At 37.2% G+C, this 20,653-nt stretch overlaps 1 protein-coding gene and 1 long non-coding RNA gene across 2 annotated transcripts in view; both read right to left on the bottom strand.

Annotated features, from left to right (window-relative positions):
* atp1a3a (ATPase Na+/K+ transporting subunit alpha 3a) overlaps positions 1 to 20,162 on the bottom strand; it is a 51,020-nt gene extending 30,858 nt beyond the window's left edge. Inside the window, exons 1-4 of the mRNA XM_079829955.1 lie at positions 19,840 to 20,162; positions 3,799 to 3,915; positions 3,406 to 3,465; positions 284 to 487 (exon numbers count right to left, since the gene is read on the bottom strand). Of these exons, the coding sequence (XP_079686081.1) occupies positions 284 to 487; positions 3,406 to 3,465; positions 3,799 to 3,915; positions 19,840 to 19,845 (387 nt within the window). The 5' untranslated portion in view covers positions 19,846 to 20,162. The remainder of the gene's footprint in view (positions 1 to 283; positions 488 to 3,405; positions 3,466 to 3,798; positions 3,916 to 19,839) is intronic.
* Positions 14,642 to 16,162, bottom strand: LOC307134317. Its single transcript, XR_013817538.1, has 3 exons — positions 15,957 to 16,162; positions 15,630 to 15,789; positions 14,642 to 15,533 (listed from the first exon to the last, which is right to left on the bottom strand). It is a non-coding gene; the product is annotated as an uncharacterized lncRNA (long non-coding RNA).
* Positions 20,163 to 20,653: the final 491 nt, after the last annotated feature.

Raw genomic sequence — 20,653 nt, 5'->3', positions numbered from 1 at the left:
AAAAAAAAAACATTCCCCCGAATATATGATTAGTTTTGAATGAGAAAGATACATTTTGGTCTTGAACTCTTAACAAAGTGAAACACTTTTTTTAGTAAGAGAAATTTAAAATGGTTTCGGCTTATAATGAATTTACTGGAATTAAAATGTGAGAGGAGGTCAGTATTACTTCTCATTTTTATCCTTAACCCGGCATACTCCAGACAACAGCATATTACATATTTTGAGCACCAGCCAAACAGTGTTAAATTTATGCAGCGTTCTAGTGTGTGGGAGTTCTCACATTGTCTCCAGCAGGCTCGTCCTCCGTGGCGGCCTGGATGGCATAGGCCAGGAAGCAGAGGATAGCTCCGATCCACAGCAAGATGGAGAACCCTCCGAAGAGCTGTCGGCAGAATTTGACCCACTCAGGAGTGGTGGGGGGTGGGGTGAGAGCGTTGGGACCGTCACGAGCGAGGTACTCCGCCGCCTTAGCATTAGTCAGACCCTTCAGGGGACAAGAGAGTGTGAGAAGAAATCTGATTCAAGAGTTCACATCAAACACTGCTGCACTGCCACTAGGGGGCCCTGTGGCTAAGGAGATTTGATGAGATCACAGTTCCTGCTCTAAAAAAGTAGTGCTTTAGACCAGCTCATTTTAAGCTGCTTTGGACAAGGAGAATATGTTTGTATATGTGTTTGTGTGTGTATGTGTGGCTCATAGGCTTTTATGGCTCATATGGTATGATATAGGAGAATATGGAACAAATAAATGCTCCTCAGAAGTTTTTGTTTTTGTTTGTTTTTTCTAAAAAAAATTATAAAAAAAGATGTCTGGGTAATCAAGTAAAGATGAAAACATTTCAAAAAGGAAGAGAACGTTGGCACACCACAGCTCCAAAAATAGAAAATGTCATGTTCTCACCACAGGCAAGGTACTTTTGCAGCTGTGGTGTGCCAATGTTCTCTTCCTTTTTGGATAATCAACCAGACTTAAGTTGCTTCAGTCTAGTAACTTTTCTTCTTAAATAATATTTAACAATATAAAGTTAATTTAATTTGATAATTCCATTTTTTTTTTGAAAATTTGCATATCAAAAGGTGATTCAGTAGGCTTTAGGGTTAATACAAGCGACATGTGTTTTGCAGCTCATAGTGAATGTATGACTGCGTTTCAGATTCTGAGAAGTATATCATTACAAGACTAAATTCAAAATTTGACAATACAGAGATATACTGCAAAAAATGCTTTTCTTACTTAGTATTTTGTGTTGTTTCTAGTCCAAATATCTAAACATTCTTACATTAAGAAGCATTTACTAGACAAGCAAAAGTTCTAAAACTCAAAATAACTAAAAAAAAACCCCTCAGTTTTTGCTTAAAATAATTCAAATAATCTGCCAATGGGGTAAACTAAATAATCTTGTTTTCTGTTTGAATTAAGATTATTTTGCTTACCCCATTGGCAAATTATTTTGCTAATTTTAAGCAAAAACTCACTTATTTTGAGTTATTTCCCCCCGAAAAAAGATAATAATTTTTACTTGTCTAGTAAATGCTTCTTGTTTTAAGAATTTTTTGATATTTGGACTAGAAAAAAGCAAAAAATACTAAGTAAGAAAAGCATTTTTTGCAGTGTAGGGCCCTATTTTAACGATCTGAACACATGGTCTGAAGCGCATGCCGCAGGTGCACTTAGGGCGTGTCTGAATCCACTTTTGCTAGTTTAACGATGGAAAAAATGATCGGCGTGCCAGGAGCATGGTCCAAAGGGTTGTACGTAGTCTCTTAATGAGTCATGGGTGTGTTTTGGGCTTAACGTGCAATAAACCAATCAGAGACTCATCTCCCATTCCCTTTAAAAGCCAGGCGCATATTACTAACGCGGCCATTAAATAACACAAAAAATTCTGCGCTATTGACTTTAGACCAGGTTTTTGTTGGTCAATGAACGCCCCTAGGGTAACCAGAACAGAAGCAACGATGTATTGCAGATAGCATTAATGTCAATATTAAAATGTACAACCTAATCCGGGAATTTAGTCTGATTCAGGGGGAATCAGAATGCCAAATCCTGACTGACGAGAGGAGGAGCTGGGGATGGAGTAGGGTAATTAGCTCCGGAGAAACGCAATAGCAGATGATACTACTGACGGAGCTTATACATATATATATGCATGCTGTGATAGGCATCGTATTCCTATAGGTAGACGTGATCAGCTGACAGTCAGCTGATGCGAGCTTGACTAACGTGACCTGCCAGAACTAACGCTATACACTGGATTTGCGTCACGCTTGCCGTCGTATTGCGCTGGGTGTATGATAGGGCCCATAATGTTAATGTAAAGATTAAAAGGAATCAATAACATTTTAAAACTAAATGAGGTCAAAATAAATATCAGACTTTTACTTACATAGTATGTAACAAACATTAAAAAAAAATGGAATGGCGCAAGGGTAAATGACTGTATTTTCAGTTTTGCGTGAACTAATCCAAAAACCGGGAAACAAATGATGTAATATGTGTATAAAGTAGAACTATTTAGAGGAAAAAAACAAATCACAATAATAATAGGAATAGAGTGCCAGGGCAGCCTCATCTGTGAGGAAATGGAGGATTTAGTTCAATTATACTTGCATAAGATTCACCAAAACAGATATCCTTGGTCTTTTGCGGCCTCAGCATCGATTTTGAGGCATTATCTTTAGCATCCAGACACATCAGCAGTTACGAAGGAAATTGAATTTATTCAGGAGAAAGAACAAGACAGACATTCAGGAAATTGCCTCTTTTCTGCACATCTCAAATGACAAGCAGATCCACTTCACTTTGATGTTTCTTTCCATCATCATTCTCAGAATTGTAACTTTATTCCCAAAATGGTATTACTTTAATCCAGTGGTTCTCAGTGTGGGTGGGGTGGGGAGGGGTGTGCGGGAGATCAGCAGAAAAAGAAAGAAAAAAAGTAACAGCAGTTGCAATGCCATTCAAGTGCGTGAATAGCGGTTGTCACTCCGCTTTTATAAAGCGGCACCAAGCGACAATTCCACTGAAACTTTCTTCTTCAGACTGTTGACTTGTCAACTGACATAGAAGTTCCTCGCCATAGAAAAGCACCTCTTCAGCAGACGGCATCACAAGCTGCTATTGTGAGGCTGCTGTTTTACGGCGAGAAGACATACAAGAAGCTGAGCTCACCAGGTTTTTTGAAAGGTTAAAAGGGGGCGGAGGTGACAAAATAAGTTTGAGAACCACTGCTTTCATTTAAAAATGTAACAACTTTATTCTCAAAACTATACCTTTAGTCCAGTAAAAAGTCTATTATAAGATTATTCTCAAAACTTTATTCTTGTTTATTCCAAAAATAGGATTTTCACATTTGGAACAGTCAGCTTTTTTGTTCACTGCTGATGTTTGAAACTCACCTGTACAATGTCAGTGTTGAACTTTCGGCACACTTCTTCAATTGACATCTTATGCTCTGTCTGGGGAAACAGAAAAAAGAGAGTCTAAAACCGCACAAAGAAAGGATGAATTGCTATATAGAGTGCAACTGACCACAACCTTGCTACATTTGATTCAAGGCAAAATAGTATTTGAAAATCAATACAATATGGTGTACTTAAATTTCTGTATGAGGCACTGAGCTACTATGAAGCATTGTGGCAAAATCTAATCAATTCGTTCATCATAAAATGATTCATGTCACTGTTTGTAAGTAGGCAGAGTATTAGCATTAAATGTTTGAAGTTTATTTGCAAAATATTCATATTAGATTACATACATAAGAACATGAACATGTTTTATATGTGTCTTACCAGTGGCACTTCTTTCTTCAGGTCATCCAGGTCTTTCCCTCCCTTTCCCTTCTTGGGGGACTCCTTCTCATCTTTGTCCTGCGTGGTCGCCACGCGGTAGCTGTCCGACCGTCCATACTGCAGGGAAAACATTTTCTGTTTAGATCAGCTACATAAAAACACCTAGAATAAAGCCAGTTAACAACCTTTTTATTTCTACCACATAAGACAGGCTGTACGAATATGCAGTGTACAAAAATATTTTCAGAAAAACTACAATTGTATATATGTATATATATATAACGCAAGTCTATAAAAGGCAAATTACTTAGTCTTCCCATGTATTGACTGACAGCTCTCATGTCACCATGTTGAGAGAAATTGTGAAGAAGGTGAAGAGGTGTTGTGTGCGCTTTGTTAACATGATGTATATTGTAGTTCTAGACCAAATGTGAGCATTTACTCATCTCACTTGCACAAAAACAGATTCAGTATTCCTCAAAAATGAACAACAGTGAAATGCAAACTCAGAATATTACACAAACTTGCAATAATTAAATATGCTAAATCACACAAATATACTTTCTGTATTTAATCTCACTTTATTAACTAATGTCTTTGCAGCTGAAATTCGATGATCCAATTCAACCATATAAATAAGCAAATATTACTTTAGATAAACATGCTGAAAAGTGTTGAACCTTCTTCTCCTGGGTCCTATCCCTGCAATCCTGAAAGGTTTGTTTGAGCTGCGCCCTCTACTGTACAGGCATGAATTCGCCTGAGGCTTATTCATTTCACTTTTGGTGTGAAAGGTATGGAAGCTTAGCCTAGAAATGTAGACGCACCTTAGCGGCAGCAAATATAATTTGCAGCCAGGGCGTCTAGCAACTCTCTGTTGGCTTGCGAGCTGGAAAAACCAAACTCGAGTCAGGCCAATCACATCGTGTATAGAGTCGGTGGGCGGGCTTAACATAATGACGGCAGAGTTGCGGCGGTTCCGGGTGCTACTTGTAAACAAAGAAACTAAGCCTTTCGAATCAGCTTAGGCAACGACTCTGGAAGACTTGGAGTTAAGCTTTTCTTTGAGAAAAGAACAAAGAGCGGCACTGAAGTCATTCTTAAGAAAGGAAGATGTGTTCGGAGTTTTGTCGACTGGATACGGCAAAAGTTTAATCTATCAACTAGCTCCGCTTCACCTTCTTCGTTGCTGTGGTTGGTTGTAGCGCTATCCTATTGCGTGCAGAGGGAATTTGAAAGACAACCGTTTATCCCGCTCCTCAGATTGAGCCCTGCCAATGGTGTGTTCCCAGACCCAACATCTTGATGTGGGTCTGGCTTGTCAGGCTAATGGAAGCTAGTTTCTGACACTGAATATTGCAATATTTTATCTCAAAATTCAGACTTTTTGCTCGTAATTGCTCCGAGTTTATATCACGCAATTCAAAAAAAAAAAATAAAGTCAGAATTGCTCATTTATATTTATACCTTTTTGAGCCTCAAGTAGTAGACTTTTCTACAGATTTAAAGTGAACATTCTTACAATTCTTATTTTTATGGAATATTGCAGTATTTATTATAAATCATTTGTCATTCATTTTTAAATGAATCTCTGATGATTTGTTTAAGGCCTTGATATCGAGCTTCAAGCGAAATCGAAAAACAAACTGAGACAATTTATAACAAAATCAGGCCAAATTGAAGTTCGTTTGGAGTTCATTTTGGGAGTTCGAAACAGCTTGCCAAAAGCGACCTTTCTGGAAAAGTTCACTCCAGCTAGTCAACCCATTCAAACTACCATTGTCCGTGACAATGACATAATAGGAAGGTGTGGCTCTGAGGCTCCGCCTTCTTTGACATGGAAATCTTCTCTGGTCAGATGCAAGTAAAAACATCTAAATCTAAATCTCTTTATCTAAACGCCCATCTCAGCAGTGTGGCCAGCATCAGGATGTTCGCTAACAGGATACCACTGGTCACATATTTCGAATACTTCATATACACATACTTCTTTTTACCCCTAGCAAAGCAAAGAACGAAAAATGATTTAGCCGTGAGCATATCATGCCCTTTACTGGTGCGTGGGCGGAACAACCTGTCACTCACATGAGATCGACCAATAGCAAACCACAACGATCCAATCAATTCCTGATGGACAAAATCAAGTCCCGCACTACATTTTTTCCTTACTCTAGAAGCTATTTCACTTGTATATACATTACATTACAAATGTGTCCCAGTTGAAACTGACATAATAAATTGAACACATAGACAGGCTCATAAACATCATTCTGTTGCACTGCGAGAGACGCACGCTCCAGGGACTGCAGAACTGACTCTTTCCATGACTGAGAGGGGACAGGGGAAATGCCAACCAGATAATGCTTCATCCACAATCCTGATTATCTTCGAAACTGTGAAGATTAACCAGGAACCCCATGTGGGTTATGGGGGTGGTATAAGCGTGGGGGCTGTTGAGGCTGGTCTAGTGCGCTTATATCCACATTAGGGCTTTTCATTGATGTGGCATCCCCGGATTTGTCATGTGTGCTTCTGTGACCTATTTTAGCTTGCATGCACAACCAGACAGCATTATGGTTAAATCCACCATTACAGCACACCAGCTCCCTTAGATGTTAAAAAGCAATGCATGAAATGGATCTATCAATGTTTTTGATGTAAAGGTTGGTTGATAGTATTGTTTTCTAAAAAATATTAAATATTAAAGGAAAAAATTACTTGAATGTTTCGATTTTATTACACTGAACTTTATTCCAAGTGCATGAACCAGAAGTATACCTGGTGAAGTAGTTAAATATGTATATTTTGTCTTTTAATTATTTACATCTTTCTTTGTCATTCGTTTATTATAAGGTTCAACAACACATTAAAATTTGCTATAGAAAGTTAACCGAATATAAATATTGAATAATTCTGAAAACAGACCAAATGTATTAAAATGTTAACTTCAATTAAACCAAAATTATTCAATTAAAAAACAGCCAAAATATAATTTTTTTCAGTTGTAATTTAGATTTAGATTTTAATCTTAGAATATATATGATGATAAAAAGCTATCATTCATTAGCAAATATTTATTAGAAATTAAAATTTTTGAATAATATTGAGTTATCCCTTATGATGAACATAATTTGTTTCAAATAACAAATATTCCATTAAAAATTAGTTTTTGTATTTTAATAGAATTAATAGTAAATTTCCATCCAATTGAATTAAATAATCCTTATGTAAAAATATGAAAGTATTATTCAATTATTCAATTAAAATATGTAAGGATTATTCAGGTCAATTTGATGGAATTTTACTATTAATTGAAATGTGTAAATCTTGAAAAAATACAAAAAAAATTGTATGGAATATTTGTTATTTGAAACAAATTATGTTCATTATAAGGGATAACTCAATATTATTCAGAAAATAAATTATAGTATTAAATAAATAAAAACTAATCACACAATCCCTAAAATTATGATTTAAAAAAACTCTTTAACCACTTGTTTTAAATGAAATACAGTATGTCCATCATAATGTTCAACAGAAAAAATAAATAGAAATTATATTAAAAAAAAAAACACTACAAATTGCAAAAAGGCCACAACTGTAGCACCCTTGTGGCAGTGTGTTGAAACGGTTTGACCATCTGTCAAGGATTCCCTCTTTATATCCTCTGGGTGAGACGGCAATGCAGGATTAGGACTGTTTACTACAGTCTGGATTAACCTACTGAACAAGCGTAATCCCGCTCCCTCCTTTCGCTCATATTTTTTCAGATACACTATATACTGTATGTTATGTATTGTCTTAATGCCTCCACTCACTTAGTTTAAAGAGTTTGCTGTCTAATGTTGTCTTGATAGCACGGCCTTACTTGAGTATACTGTGTCTCACTGCATTCATTCATGACACATCCTCCATTTGACTGTTTGCAGTTCTCTTTATCATTCATGCACGCCTGCACACGTGCAGTCTCAGTTATGACCCGGACATCAGATATGGGACGTGTGCAAATTCATGTCAAAGTCCATTGGCTGCTGTGCCATGGGATGTGTGACCGTCAAAGCTTCCGGAGAACTGTATAGCTGCTCCAATTCAAGTAAATCCATAGGGTATCGTCTCAGACCTGATTAAGATTACATTCTCTTACAGACCCACGACTGAAACGTAAGAGGTGCATGGATGAGGACTTGAAGTCTGAGACCATCATGTTAATATTAAAGAAATTGTTCAAATTTACACATTGCACCTTCAATAAATGAATTTTCTGGAGAACTATTGCATCATGAGCTAGTGCAGTACTCTCTCTACATGCAGTAGTGAATGAACAAAATGCATTGATAGCCTCCGGAAACCTTGCTTCTTGATAATTACCTACACATAAGAGACCAATGAAACAAACCACATAAAAATGTTGAGGCTAAATGAATAAATGTTAGAGCTGTCTATCATGCAGCAGTAGGGAAGCTAAATGTAGTAAGAGAATAATGGGCGTTTAATTCAAATTTGCATATATGGATGTAGATATCTCAGCAGTGCAGGGAGTCATATACAAATATTAAGCATATTGTACATGCATTCATGAACAAAATTAGCAATGTTAGTGTGCAATGGATTTCTAAAGTGAGGGTGTGAAGTGAAATGTCTCTGTTCTGTATTTGAAATATTATTTTAGTAAGAAAGTGTTCGATAACAAATGTGAACAAGACAACCTTGCTTAAAGGGATAGATCACCCAAAAATGAAAATGACCCCATGATTTACTCACCCTCAAGCCATCCTAGGTGAATATGACATTCTTCATTCAGACGAATACATTGGAGTTAAATTAAAAAATGTTCTAGCTCTTCCAAGCTTTATAATGGAAGTGAATGGCAGCCCAAAATTTTAAGCCCAAAAAAGTGCATCCATCCATTATAAAAGCAATCCACACGGCTCCAGGGGGTTCATAAAGGCCTTCTGAAGCGAAACAATGCATTTGTGTAAGAAAAATATCCATATTTAGCATGTTATAAAGTAAAATATCTAGCCTCTGCCAGACCGCTTTCCGTATTCAACTAAGGAAAAACGCCTTTTGAACTGCGAGAGGCGTTACACTTTCTGCCAGGTTGAACACGGAAGTCTGTCTGGCGGAAGCAAGATATTTTACTTTATAAAGTTTTAAATATGGATATTTTTCTTACACAAACACATCGATTCACTTCAGAAGGCCTTTATTAACCCCCTGGAGCCATATGGATTACTTTTATAATGGATGGATGTACTTTTTGCACTTCAAATTTTGGGCTCCATTCACCACCATTATAAAGTTTGGATTAGCCTGAACATTTTTTAATGTACCTTTGATTGTATTCGTCTGAAAGAAGAATGTCATATACAACTAGGATGGCTTGAGGGCGAGTAAATCATGTGCTAATTTTCATTTTTGGGTGAACTGTCCCTTTAAGTGTTGAAAATACTGTGATCAATCTCATGTAGCATGTCCTAATCATAACTGCAAAATGCTACTTTTCATAAACATTATGGTTTTTGAATTATTTTTAGAATATAAATAATTAAACAAAACTTTCCCCCACTTTTTAATTACTTATTGAATTATTGAATTTTTATAAATCAATAATATAGATAATATATGCTCATTTGAATATAAATCATTGCACAGTATTTTTTACAGTAAAATTGCAGAAATGGGAATTTATGAAAATCACTGAGAATAATAATAAATGTGGTTAACTGTGATGAAACTAATCACAATGCAATAAATGATCCTAAAATAGGCTTTATTTTCTTCATACAAACTACAATTTGATTTGATTTATTTTGATATTAGGGTCAAATGTGACATGTTTTCAATTTGCTATTAAATATACACAATTCACTATCTCATTTGAATATATCAAGTGTGAGATTCTATAAATAAACCTTGATATAAAGTTTAAAAAACTGAGATATTTTTTGTTCTGTCCTTGTAGCTAAAAAGGCCATAATCCTTGTCTCTACTAAACTTCTAAAATATTTAGAATTTAAATTGTATCATAATACAGAATTAACTTTAGAGCACCCCAGTTTGTGGATGCAATCGTGGTGAATGTGATCTAAATGCACAGGAAAGCAACCTTGACGTGGAACAAACTGATTAAAACCTGCTATTGACATTTGAGGGCCAATCAAATAAGCTTGCTGGCTGACCTTGAAGTTCCCACAGGATATGACATCATGTTGGCGTCTGGTAAATTGACTGATAGCGTGTCTACTAGCTTTGCTTCATATGACCCCGGGCTTTGACACAAAATAAGGCATGATTGCATGCTTTAGTGGAAAGTATGCGCACACATACATACCCAAAATCACTCAGTGAGAATGAGCTATTGAACGCCGTCCATTACGCAACCATGTATTAGAAGATATTTCACCACCAGTCTCTTTCTCCTTCATGCAGCAGACAAAATGATCAATCACACAACATGTAAATCTGATTGAAGTTAAATAGATATTTACAACATTGTCACCATCTTTACCTCAATGAAAAATGTATATATTATCAAACCAAAATGGTGGAAGACACCACAGTGGAAATGTTCCAGCTGAGTTTACAAACCTGATTTCACATTAGCAATGACTTTCTTGCTATTCTAAACATCCTAATCAGCAGCGCCCTTCAGACAGACTTGTGTCTTTGGATGCGTGTCCCAAGGGCATCGCAGAGTCACCCTCCAAGAAACATTCACGGCATACTAATTGCCGACAACCCCAAGCACCTGAGCCTCCTACAACTGCTTCACCGCTGTTCTCAAGGTGACGCCAGGTAACCACCTGCTGTTTCCCCATCGTTCATCTTTCCTGCCCTGCGCACCTTATTCCCTTCCCCAGCCCATCCCGTTACCATTTCAAAGCTCAAAACATTGGCTACAATGGAATATTATCATTCAGCTTACTATGCAGTCTACATTGTATACTGCCTATTTTTCTTTAAAATACCATGTGAAACAGAACCCATTATGCAAATGTTACATTGCATGATTAATTCAGTGAGTAATCATAAACATAATTTATGATGCTTGAATTCATCCAATTATCATCTCTGAAAAAAAAGTAGTTAACATTTTAAATGTAAACTCCTAGGTCAGAAATGATTTTTACGTTTTGAAATGTTGCAGTTTTTTGCTTAATCGGAATGGGATGACAATTGGTGACTTTTGTCACATTTACAGGGCTCGACATTAAAGGGTTAGTTCACCCAAAAATGAAAATAATGTAATTTATTCCTCACCATCATGCCCTTCCAGACTCATAAGACCTCCGTTCATCTTCGGAACACAAATTAAGATATTTGTGTTCAAATCCGAAGGCTCAGTGAGGCCTCCATAGGCAGCAATGAAATTTACACTCTCAAGATCCATTAATGTACTAAAAACATATTTAAATCAGTTCATGCAAGTACAGTGGTTCAATATTAATATTATAAAGCGACGAGAATAGTTTTTGTGCGTCAAAAAAACCTAAATAACGACTTATATAGTGATGGCCAATTTCAAAACACTGCTTCATGAAGCTTTGGAGTGTATCGAATCAGCGAGTTGATTCAGTGTATCGATTCAGTGGTTCGGAGCGCCAAAGTCACGTGATTTCAGCAGTTCGGCGGTTTGACACGCGATCCAAATCATTCGACTTGCTGATTCGATACGCTCCGAAGCTTCATGATGCTGTGTTTTGAAATCGGTTATCACTATATAAGTCGTTATTTATTTATTTTTGGCGCGCGAAAAATATTCTTGTTGCTTTATAATATTAATATTGAACCACTGTACTCACATGGACTGATTCAAATATGTTTTTAGTACATGAATGGATCTTGAGAGTGTAAATTTCATTGCTGGCTATGCAGGCCTCACAGAGCCTTCGGATTTGAACACAAATATCTTAATTTGTGTTCCGAAGATGAACGGACGTCTTATGAGTATGGAATGGCATGATGGTGAGTAATAAATGACATTATTTTCATTTTTAACTAACCTTTTGGTTCAACCCTTTGGGTGAACTAACCCCCTGTCAAGTGTATTGTTTGAAGGGGCAAGTGAAAGAGAATTTTACTTGCCCGACCGGACAAGTATCCTCATTAAAACGTTAATGATAAAAAATAACTAAGGAATCACAAAAAGGCAAAAATGAATCTGCATTAATTTAGTGTAAGTGGTGATTGATAGTGGATAGTAATATATAATGTATAATGAACTGATGGTAACAATTTTGCGCTGTTGACGCTCGCGCATAGCCTGTTCTTACCAGACTCTCGTACATTTCATTTGTTCAGAGAGTCTGGCCACTCTCCATTGACAAGCGTTTACTTCCTTGAAGTTTACTTCCTTGAGCCGATAGAACAAATCGTTTGAATGAATGACTCAATGACTTACTCATTAAGACGGTCACGGCCAACATTTCTTATTTGTATATTCAAAAATATTTAAAACAATCTCATAACATTTTTCAGTGTAAATGATTTAATTTGATTGGCAACAGCCCTATAGTGTCTTTTTCTAATTTAATTTATAGATCAAATTTAAGAATATAAAATGAAAGCTGAAGCATTGCCTATATTTAATAAGATTATGAAAAAATTATCTTCATAAAAGGTAAAAATATCACAAATATGCAGATTTAAATATGTCAAAGCTGTTTGAACACTGGTGAGAATATTGCTTCAGAATAAATTATATTTACAACACAAAAAAAAAAAATCTTTTTTTAAATCTACTTTTTCTCCGGACAAGCATGTGAACAGGCTTAATGTCGAGCCCTGCATTAGCTATGCCTAGATATGTATGCGAAAATTAATACTGTACACACATTATACTGTACACTGTAGTAGGCTATTGATGCATTTCCAAACACCCTGCAAGAAATGTTCATCTGATACAAATTGCCAGCATTCCCAAGCACCTGAGCCCCCAACAAATGCCTCTCTATACCTCTTCGGTCAGAAATGAAATTTTGCATCATTTTGCTTCATGGGAATGGGATGACAAAAAAAAAAAAGTCACACTGGCTCCTTCGCGGTCAAAAATGACTGACATTGAACAATTTATGTGAAATATGAAAAAATAGGAAACCTCAGAGAATCTTTTAGGGGTACAAAGTACAAATCAGCCACTGTGCAGAAAAAAGTGCACAGCAATGAAGGGGTGACACTCTATAATATCAAGAGTGCAAAATAGACACAAAAAGACTAAAATAAGAAGTTGAAATCAGATCAGACTCTGATTGATTAAGCTGCGATAAAGCATATCTGAAAATATGGCCCATAAAAATTTTATAAATATTGCACACCACCATTAAATGCCCTCAGAATTCTAAATAGCAATCAAAAAATATTATTGAACAAAAATATATTACATTTGTGACCCCTAAAACGAAGAGGGCCAGAGGGTTAACTCTTGTATTAACTCTTAAATAAAGTTTCAAATTCAAAATACACTCAAGGTTCCCCTTTTGGAAGCTTTATTTTAAACAGTGCATCAAGTTTTGGTTGATAGAACTTCCTGTTTAGAAAAGCACTGCATTGTGGGATCCTATATCTCGTCTGAAATCACTCAATTTTTCTATCATTGACTATTCCTTACATAGTGAACATCATTTAGTGCTGTAGGAACAGAAATGAGTGAATAATAATAATACGCCTACCACGTACCTAACTACAGTATGTACGTAAATCAGTGACAGTAAATCAATGCAATAGGCTATCTTCATTCTGTTTGCCAAATATTTTTGTTCATAATGATTGGAAATATAAACAACTGCCAACAAGTATTACAAGCGTACATAATTAGACTAGACAATATGGATGCGAATGAATACTGTACACACATTATACTGTATACACTATAGGCCTATACTGTAGAAACTGTAGTGGGTTATAGATGCAATTCCAAACACCCAGCAAGAAATGTTCATTTGATAGAAATTGCCAGCATCCTCAAGCACCTGAGCCCCCAACAAATGGCTCACTACCTCTCTCAAGGTGACACCAGGTAACCACCTCCTATAACCCCATCATTCACTTTCCATGCTCACTTTATTCTCCATTCCCACCACCCTCTCAAGCTCCAACCCTTCATTTCGCCCTAGCGTATTTTGCCAATCACGCATTCTCTACACGTTGATTGATTGGCTCAAGACCAATCAATCATCGGCGACTGTGAATAAGACCCCGCCTTCTCGTCAGACAGACCAATCGCGGTACTTGTTAGGGAATTTCCACTCTCATTGATCAGCCTCCACTTGACGCAGTCACAGACCGTCGAGCCCGGTTACCCCTCCGGGCATCACGACCGATATCAGCATGTAAAAATGACACAGACACCGAGATACAACATCCCACCGTGCCATAAAAGGTATCCTTTGAAGGGTTGTAGGCTATTCTTTCGCCACAGCATCGCCATTTAATTTCTGACTGGTTTGTTTATCTTATTAATAATTCTAAGTTCTGCTCATTGCAAGGTGGCAAGATAGGCTAGCTACCCAGATAGCAATGAGTCGGCGGACCACCGGCGGTGATCCGGCGGCTGTAGAAGCGTCAGAATTGCGTAATCGCAAACACGTTTGACGGCGCACCGCCGGCGGCAGCCGCTTTTTAAAAGCGGCAGCCGGCTTCCTACCGCCTTCGTACCGCCGCCGGCCCGCAGGCAAACCGCCGTTCCGCCGCCTTTATACCAGAAGGCGGCCCGGCGGAGGCAAACGCTTTTTTCGAACGATCTGCCTCCGCTTATTGTGTAATAAATAATATATATATTTATTTATTATTCATATATTTGTAACATGCAGTTTATGATGGATAATAATTGAACAAACCAGATAAATTCCCATTTGGCATTTTTATTCCACATTTCAAAGTACATTAACTGTCAATGATACAAGATAATATAAATTAAATATAACAGACAATAAATAAGCTTAAATAGGCCTATAAATAACAAAAAACATTTTTACTAAAGAACCTGCATGTTTCCAATTAAATTTTGGTTTAAAAAAAAAAAAAAAAAAAAAAAACAGCCTTACAAGCAAATTATAACACTTACAATATTTGTTAATAACAAATAGGTCAGCTCTGGGATGAAAAGAATTACCATTAAATATTATATCAAATAATGAGGATATTTGGTACCAAAGAATGTGCAGGATACCAAATAAATCGAGGTATAACATCACATTTAACAAGCCATTTCTAACAATAGCATAAATGGTAATAATTTAGAGTAAAGCTCTGGAGAAGAATAGAACAGTAGTAGAACAGACCATTATAACAAGCCTGACTATGGGTTCTCCGGTTTTCCCCGACCTCCAGAATGAGGCAGCGCAAATTGGCTTATCTTCAGTGATTTCTTGTGCGCCTATATAAAGGACAAACAACCTCGCCATCCCATATCTATCCAAGGAGCTGCCTTCAAGGCAGGGTCACAGGGAATAAAAAAAAAAGTAATTTCCACAGTGAACAGTGTGGATTGGGTGAGTGTAGCCTGAAACTTCTGGCTTCTTTAGGGGTCTTGATGTTACTGACTGCAGGATAAAGAAAGGGTTCCAGGTGTCAGTAGTCAGCCTAGGTGTAAGAGGTCGGCTGTGGGTCCCTCTCAGCTGTGCGGCGTCTTTTTCCACCTTCACGATCAGATGCTCCTTTCAGGTAACGCATAGCGCTAACCTGGACCGCCTCATCAGTGGCATCCTGGGTTGCCGGGTTCTTCCGGATGGCTCCTGTAGAAAATACAGATCTGTCATTCCATGTGAATGTCATAAGGCCACACACATCTACTTAAATATATAACAAATTTATATATTTATATATATTACTTTGAACAATGGTCTTCAGGAACATGTCTCTAAAACATGCTTTATCCCCTAAACCCGTCCAGGTTGTATTAATGGAAAGGTGATTAGAGAAGATACTCTAAAGCATTCGCCACACGGTTGTCTTTAGGTCCCTCCCACATTTGATTGCCAAAAACCGAAGCTGAAAATACAAAAAAGTGTTACAAATTACATATCTCTGAAGCTTCTCATACATAAATATAAAAATGTGACAGGCTGTGATTCAGACTGTAGAATATGCAGTGTACAATCTTAAATTTTACTTTTTAGATTACCCTACAGCATTATAAACAAAATCAGCACACTTACTGGAGCTCTTTATCCTGCCTCAAACTGTTGTCAAGCAACGCCAAATGGGTTGTCTAGGGGGAGTAACAGACCCCCTGGCAGGGATAACTCTCCAAAAGACACATTGGCACTGAAATGTTGCAGCATAGTGTCCATTTTGTTGTCCATGCTACGCACAACATCGGCAAACTCTCCAAGACGTCGCAGCATTAGGGTCTGATCTGCACCTACAGGGGTTCACAGAATAAAAGAATAAAGCAGTCAGTCCTGGTCCCTCAACTACTAAACTATGACATTTACAACTAGGTCTACTACATGTACAGGTGGCCCCAGTGGGAATTAAACCAACAACCACAGGTGTTGTTTGCAAGTTGTACCTGATTGCCCAGTACGAGCAAACGTCATCAACATTGTTTCACTTCCTTCACCTGCTCATGAAGTGAGCCGCTGCCATCCGAAGCTACAAAATGAAAGGCATTTGGTAATTTTGGACCTACATCACAGTCAAAAAAGTAAAATTTAAGAAAGAGTGCATGTTCTCACCTGCTCGTGCATTGCTTTCCCTCAGGGCTTGGTTCTCGATTCTGGAAATCTACATAAAAAATATTTTATTTTAATTATATATATAATATATATATATATATATATATATATAAAACAACAACTACAGGCACAATTTTCCATACTGTTAAAGTTTCCAACATCTGCAATTTCCTGTTTGTCCATCTCAACTCCTTTCAATATTCTTCTCCTTATAGCCCAGTAACTAGACATTGTGACTAACAATTTATTTACCTTGAAAGCCGAAACGATTGTCCAATAGTAGGTCTCTTGGATGAAGATAACCGATTGTGCTCTGGTCAAGGTATCTGCAAGAAAATGTGAACAAAACCGCATTGTTAACGTTAAATACAGAATATACAGTAGCTATGCTGTGGGGGGAAAAACTGGTCAGCCAAATGTGGAACAGTAAAATGTATTCATTCAGTGTAGTGATGCAAGTAAACTGCATTGTCCTCAAACATAATAAGTACAGCAGTTCAGAGAAATAACTCATAAATGACCTTAAATGCTAGAAGAACAGTAGCAACACAGCACATGTTAGCTAACACTTGCTAAAACTGACCTAGCAGCATGCTTGTTCGGACTAACAAAATAATTTAAATAACCTATATACATCATTCTGTTTTGTTAAAAAACACCAACAGTTAAACTTAAGTCTTTCTAGATGTAAAGCTTTGGCTAACTTACCTACAGTAGCTAGATACATTTTAACATGTAGAACATGCTTGAACTCAGTGTGTAAAAAAGGCGAAACAGCACGTGTTAGCTAACACTGTGTATTGTGCACTATATCAGCGTGCGTGTCTGAACAAACTAATTAAAACAACCTACCGGTATATACATCAAAAATGAACACAATATTGTGTGACACAAAAAGGAAACATGTACTTACTTAAACGCTCGTAGTCGAGGATATTTTCTGATCTCCTCTCTTCAAATACTAAAACCATGTGATGAGCGGCCGCTGTTGGTAAATCTGTATGTTTTACCGGTTTGTCTTCCGCCTTTTTTAGGTATACTGCCCCTCTCGGCCGGTGGAGGTACTTCTCTGTTTTTTTTTTATTTTATTTTTATTTAAATTAGTACATGTATAGACAAGTACAATACAAAAAGTACAATGAGAGAAAAATAAAAATAATAAAGCATTGTGGTACAGTTCCGAATATGTAGAACAAAGAATAACAACAAATGTAACACTGTATATAAAATAAATAATAAAAATAAGAATTCTGAGATAGAAAATACTTTATAATATTAAGGCAGTCACATGAAATTGAAAAGCTTTCAGGTTTCTGTTTTTGTAAGCTTTTTGTTTTGCGACCTCATGTTTGAGAGGGTTTCAAATATTGTAAAAATCAGCTTTATAAGAGGTAATATTAGAGGGCTTCTTTTGAGTTATTCTTGTCTTATGAATGTAGAATTTTTCCTAAATAATTAATAATATATTTTTGTTTTTCAGAAAAATATGGGTTTTGAAAACAAAGTTAAATGTCATGAAGTTAGTTCTAATTTTTTGTCATGTCTATTTTAAAGTCAGTCCAAAAAGAAATAGAAAAAAGGGCAATACAAAAATAAGTGTTATCCTAAAATGAACTTTCAAACTTTCTTAACCCTCCTATTATGCTAAAAAAAAAAAAAAAGTATTACATCCATTATGGGTCAAATTGACCAACACACTCGACATGCAAATAATCAAGTGAAAATTTAAATGTAATTTCCTAAACCTAACCTTATCATGGAATCAAGAGTCAAGAATCTGTTATAAACCCTAATGGCTTTGGAGCAAAAAAAAACTAATATTTGATATAATTCACATATAGGCTATTATGATTTTATAATCGCTTCAAATGTGAGAACTAGTTAAAATGCTGTCAGTTCCACTCTATTTCCCAACAAGCCAAACATAGCCAACGTGGCTGGTCGAATTTGAGAGTAGAAATCCTTGCATTTCACAGCGGCTTGCCGCCAGCCGGCCGCGGTCCATTAGGCGGAGGCAACCGCCAGAGAAAATGAAGCCGGCGGCCCGCCGGCTAGTCGGCCGCGGCATCTCGCAAGAAATGGGAGTGACGTATTCGGCGGCAAACGTTTCATCACCGCCAGCGGGACGCACCTATAGCCGACAGCTTAGGGCCGGCGGCAAAAAGAAGCCGTGCCGATATTTTTTGCTATCTGGGTAAGTTGGAAGGTGCTTGTATGGCAACGCGCTTCTATCGTGAATCATCAGACATCCATTTTGACGCAGTTGTCTGCGCCTATTCTGGCCAATACGACTGAGATTTACTTTCATAATTGTGATTACTCAAGTTTATTGTTGCATAGTTGGCTGTGAAACTATCGAAACTGGTCAGTCCAGATGCTGTCATCCCAAATCCACACGCGCCTCCCCCCACCCATCTGTGGTTAACGCCTTTTTAGGAGACTGGCAGAATTTCTCCTCATACTTTAACGTTACAGACAGAGAATAATTGTCGAAAATAAAATCACCTGGTTCATTTAAGATGTCGTTTTTCCTAGCTAGTGGGCCTAAACTTGTTGTCTTCACTTGAAAGGAAATAGCCTTGTCGATGTATAGGCTAAATCAGTGGATTTCATAAAGATATAGGCTACAATGCTATCTTAATTCACAAATGAGGACTAACAGAATTGATGTAGCCTAATTTTATGCTGTCTTTTAATAAACAAAATCGACAACGGTCATTACTGCGGTCGTCAACGTTACTGACGCGCGGTCACGTTTGACAGAACTAACAGAGGCTAACAGAAACGTTAATCACAATGTAACGTTAGGCTCCACTGAATATGTGTTATTATGATAGCTTACCAGTATGGAGGCTATTTGAAACATTAGTTATCATATCACGGTTCATTTTGATATTGGATGTCATTTTTGCGTTTACCTCAGTGCGCCTTTATGCATCGAATGAGACGATATCTTTTTGCAATCTATGCCAGACGCCTTGAGTATTAACGATGTATATGACATATGTGGATTTAAATTCACAAATATAGGCTTCATTTGTTCCCTTTAACTGCATTATGTCGCATCGGACAAAAAAATGAAGCATCCCAACTGAAGCAATTTCCGAACGGTAGGCTACAGCGTTATTTCACAATGTCAATGATGCCCACAGTCTCACTGAATAATCGATACATGTTTGATTATCATTTACAGTAACGTTACTGTCATTAGTAAGCAATATGATAATTGAGAAATGCATGTTAAATGCAAGGAATTTACATTAATTACACGCAGACATGTTGCCATTCAAATATCATAACCCATAATATTCTGAAGGTTCATGCCATAGAGAATGTGCAAGCATTTGAGATAGATTCTTACCCCCATTTTGGAGCCGTCAGTCGCTGTCTCTTCAGTCTATCAACTGGGTTTGGTTTCAGTCAAGCGGGAGAAGAAAAAAATGAAGCTCTTGAACGGATAACGATGGCCAGCGTTTGAAAGACCCACTGTCTAGAAAGGAAATCTATATAAGGTTACCATGCATAGTAATGTATTAGAGGGGCTCTGCATGAATAAAAAACGTAAAGAATGGGCCAGGCTGCATTGGTTTTAAAAGCACATGTGGATGCCTTTGATACAATGATAGAAGAGCATATGCAGCGCAGAGGATTATGAAGCGTCTCTGGCTGAATGATGCCGCCGGTGAGATGAAGAGCCGACGCGCAGCCTGCCTCTCTGTGTCCCTCCGCCGCTAGTGCTCCATGCCGCGGCACATACTTCTTATCCCTCCGCGTCTGACAGTAGCTCCGTTAATGTAATGTAATGTTATGACAGTGAGATAATGTTCTAGAAAAATCCGTATTAAGAGAATACAAGACTATACAGCTCAATTGAAAAAAAAAACAGAAAAAATAAATAAATCAGACACTTGTTTAATTTCCTACCTGATATTAAAATGGAGAAGAGTGATAATCATTCAGGTTTATATCAAAGCACCAGGCCAGGGTACTTTTTTTAATGACCAAAACTGGAGCTGGAACCTGTAAACATGAACAAAACACATCCTTAATGTCCCCAAAAGCAATATTTGTCAATGATAGTAATTATTTATACTGAGATATAGGCATTCTTTTCTCATCAGCGCTGTAGCTGGGGTTTTGTTGATGTGGGCCCCCTTGAAATCACATTCTGGGGT

This window comes from Gobio gobio (assembly GCF_949357685.1).
Source record: "Gobio gobio genome assembly, chromosome: 11".
NCBI classification, from domain to species: Eukaryota; Metazoa; Chordata; class Actinopteri; order Cypriniformes; family Gobionidae; genus Gobio; species Gobio gobio.
The sequence above is the reverse complement of the archived record's forward strand: the minus strand, read 5'-3'. Positions and strand labels throughout refer to the sequence as shown.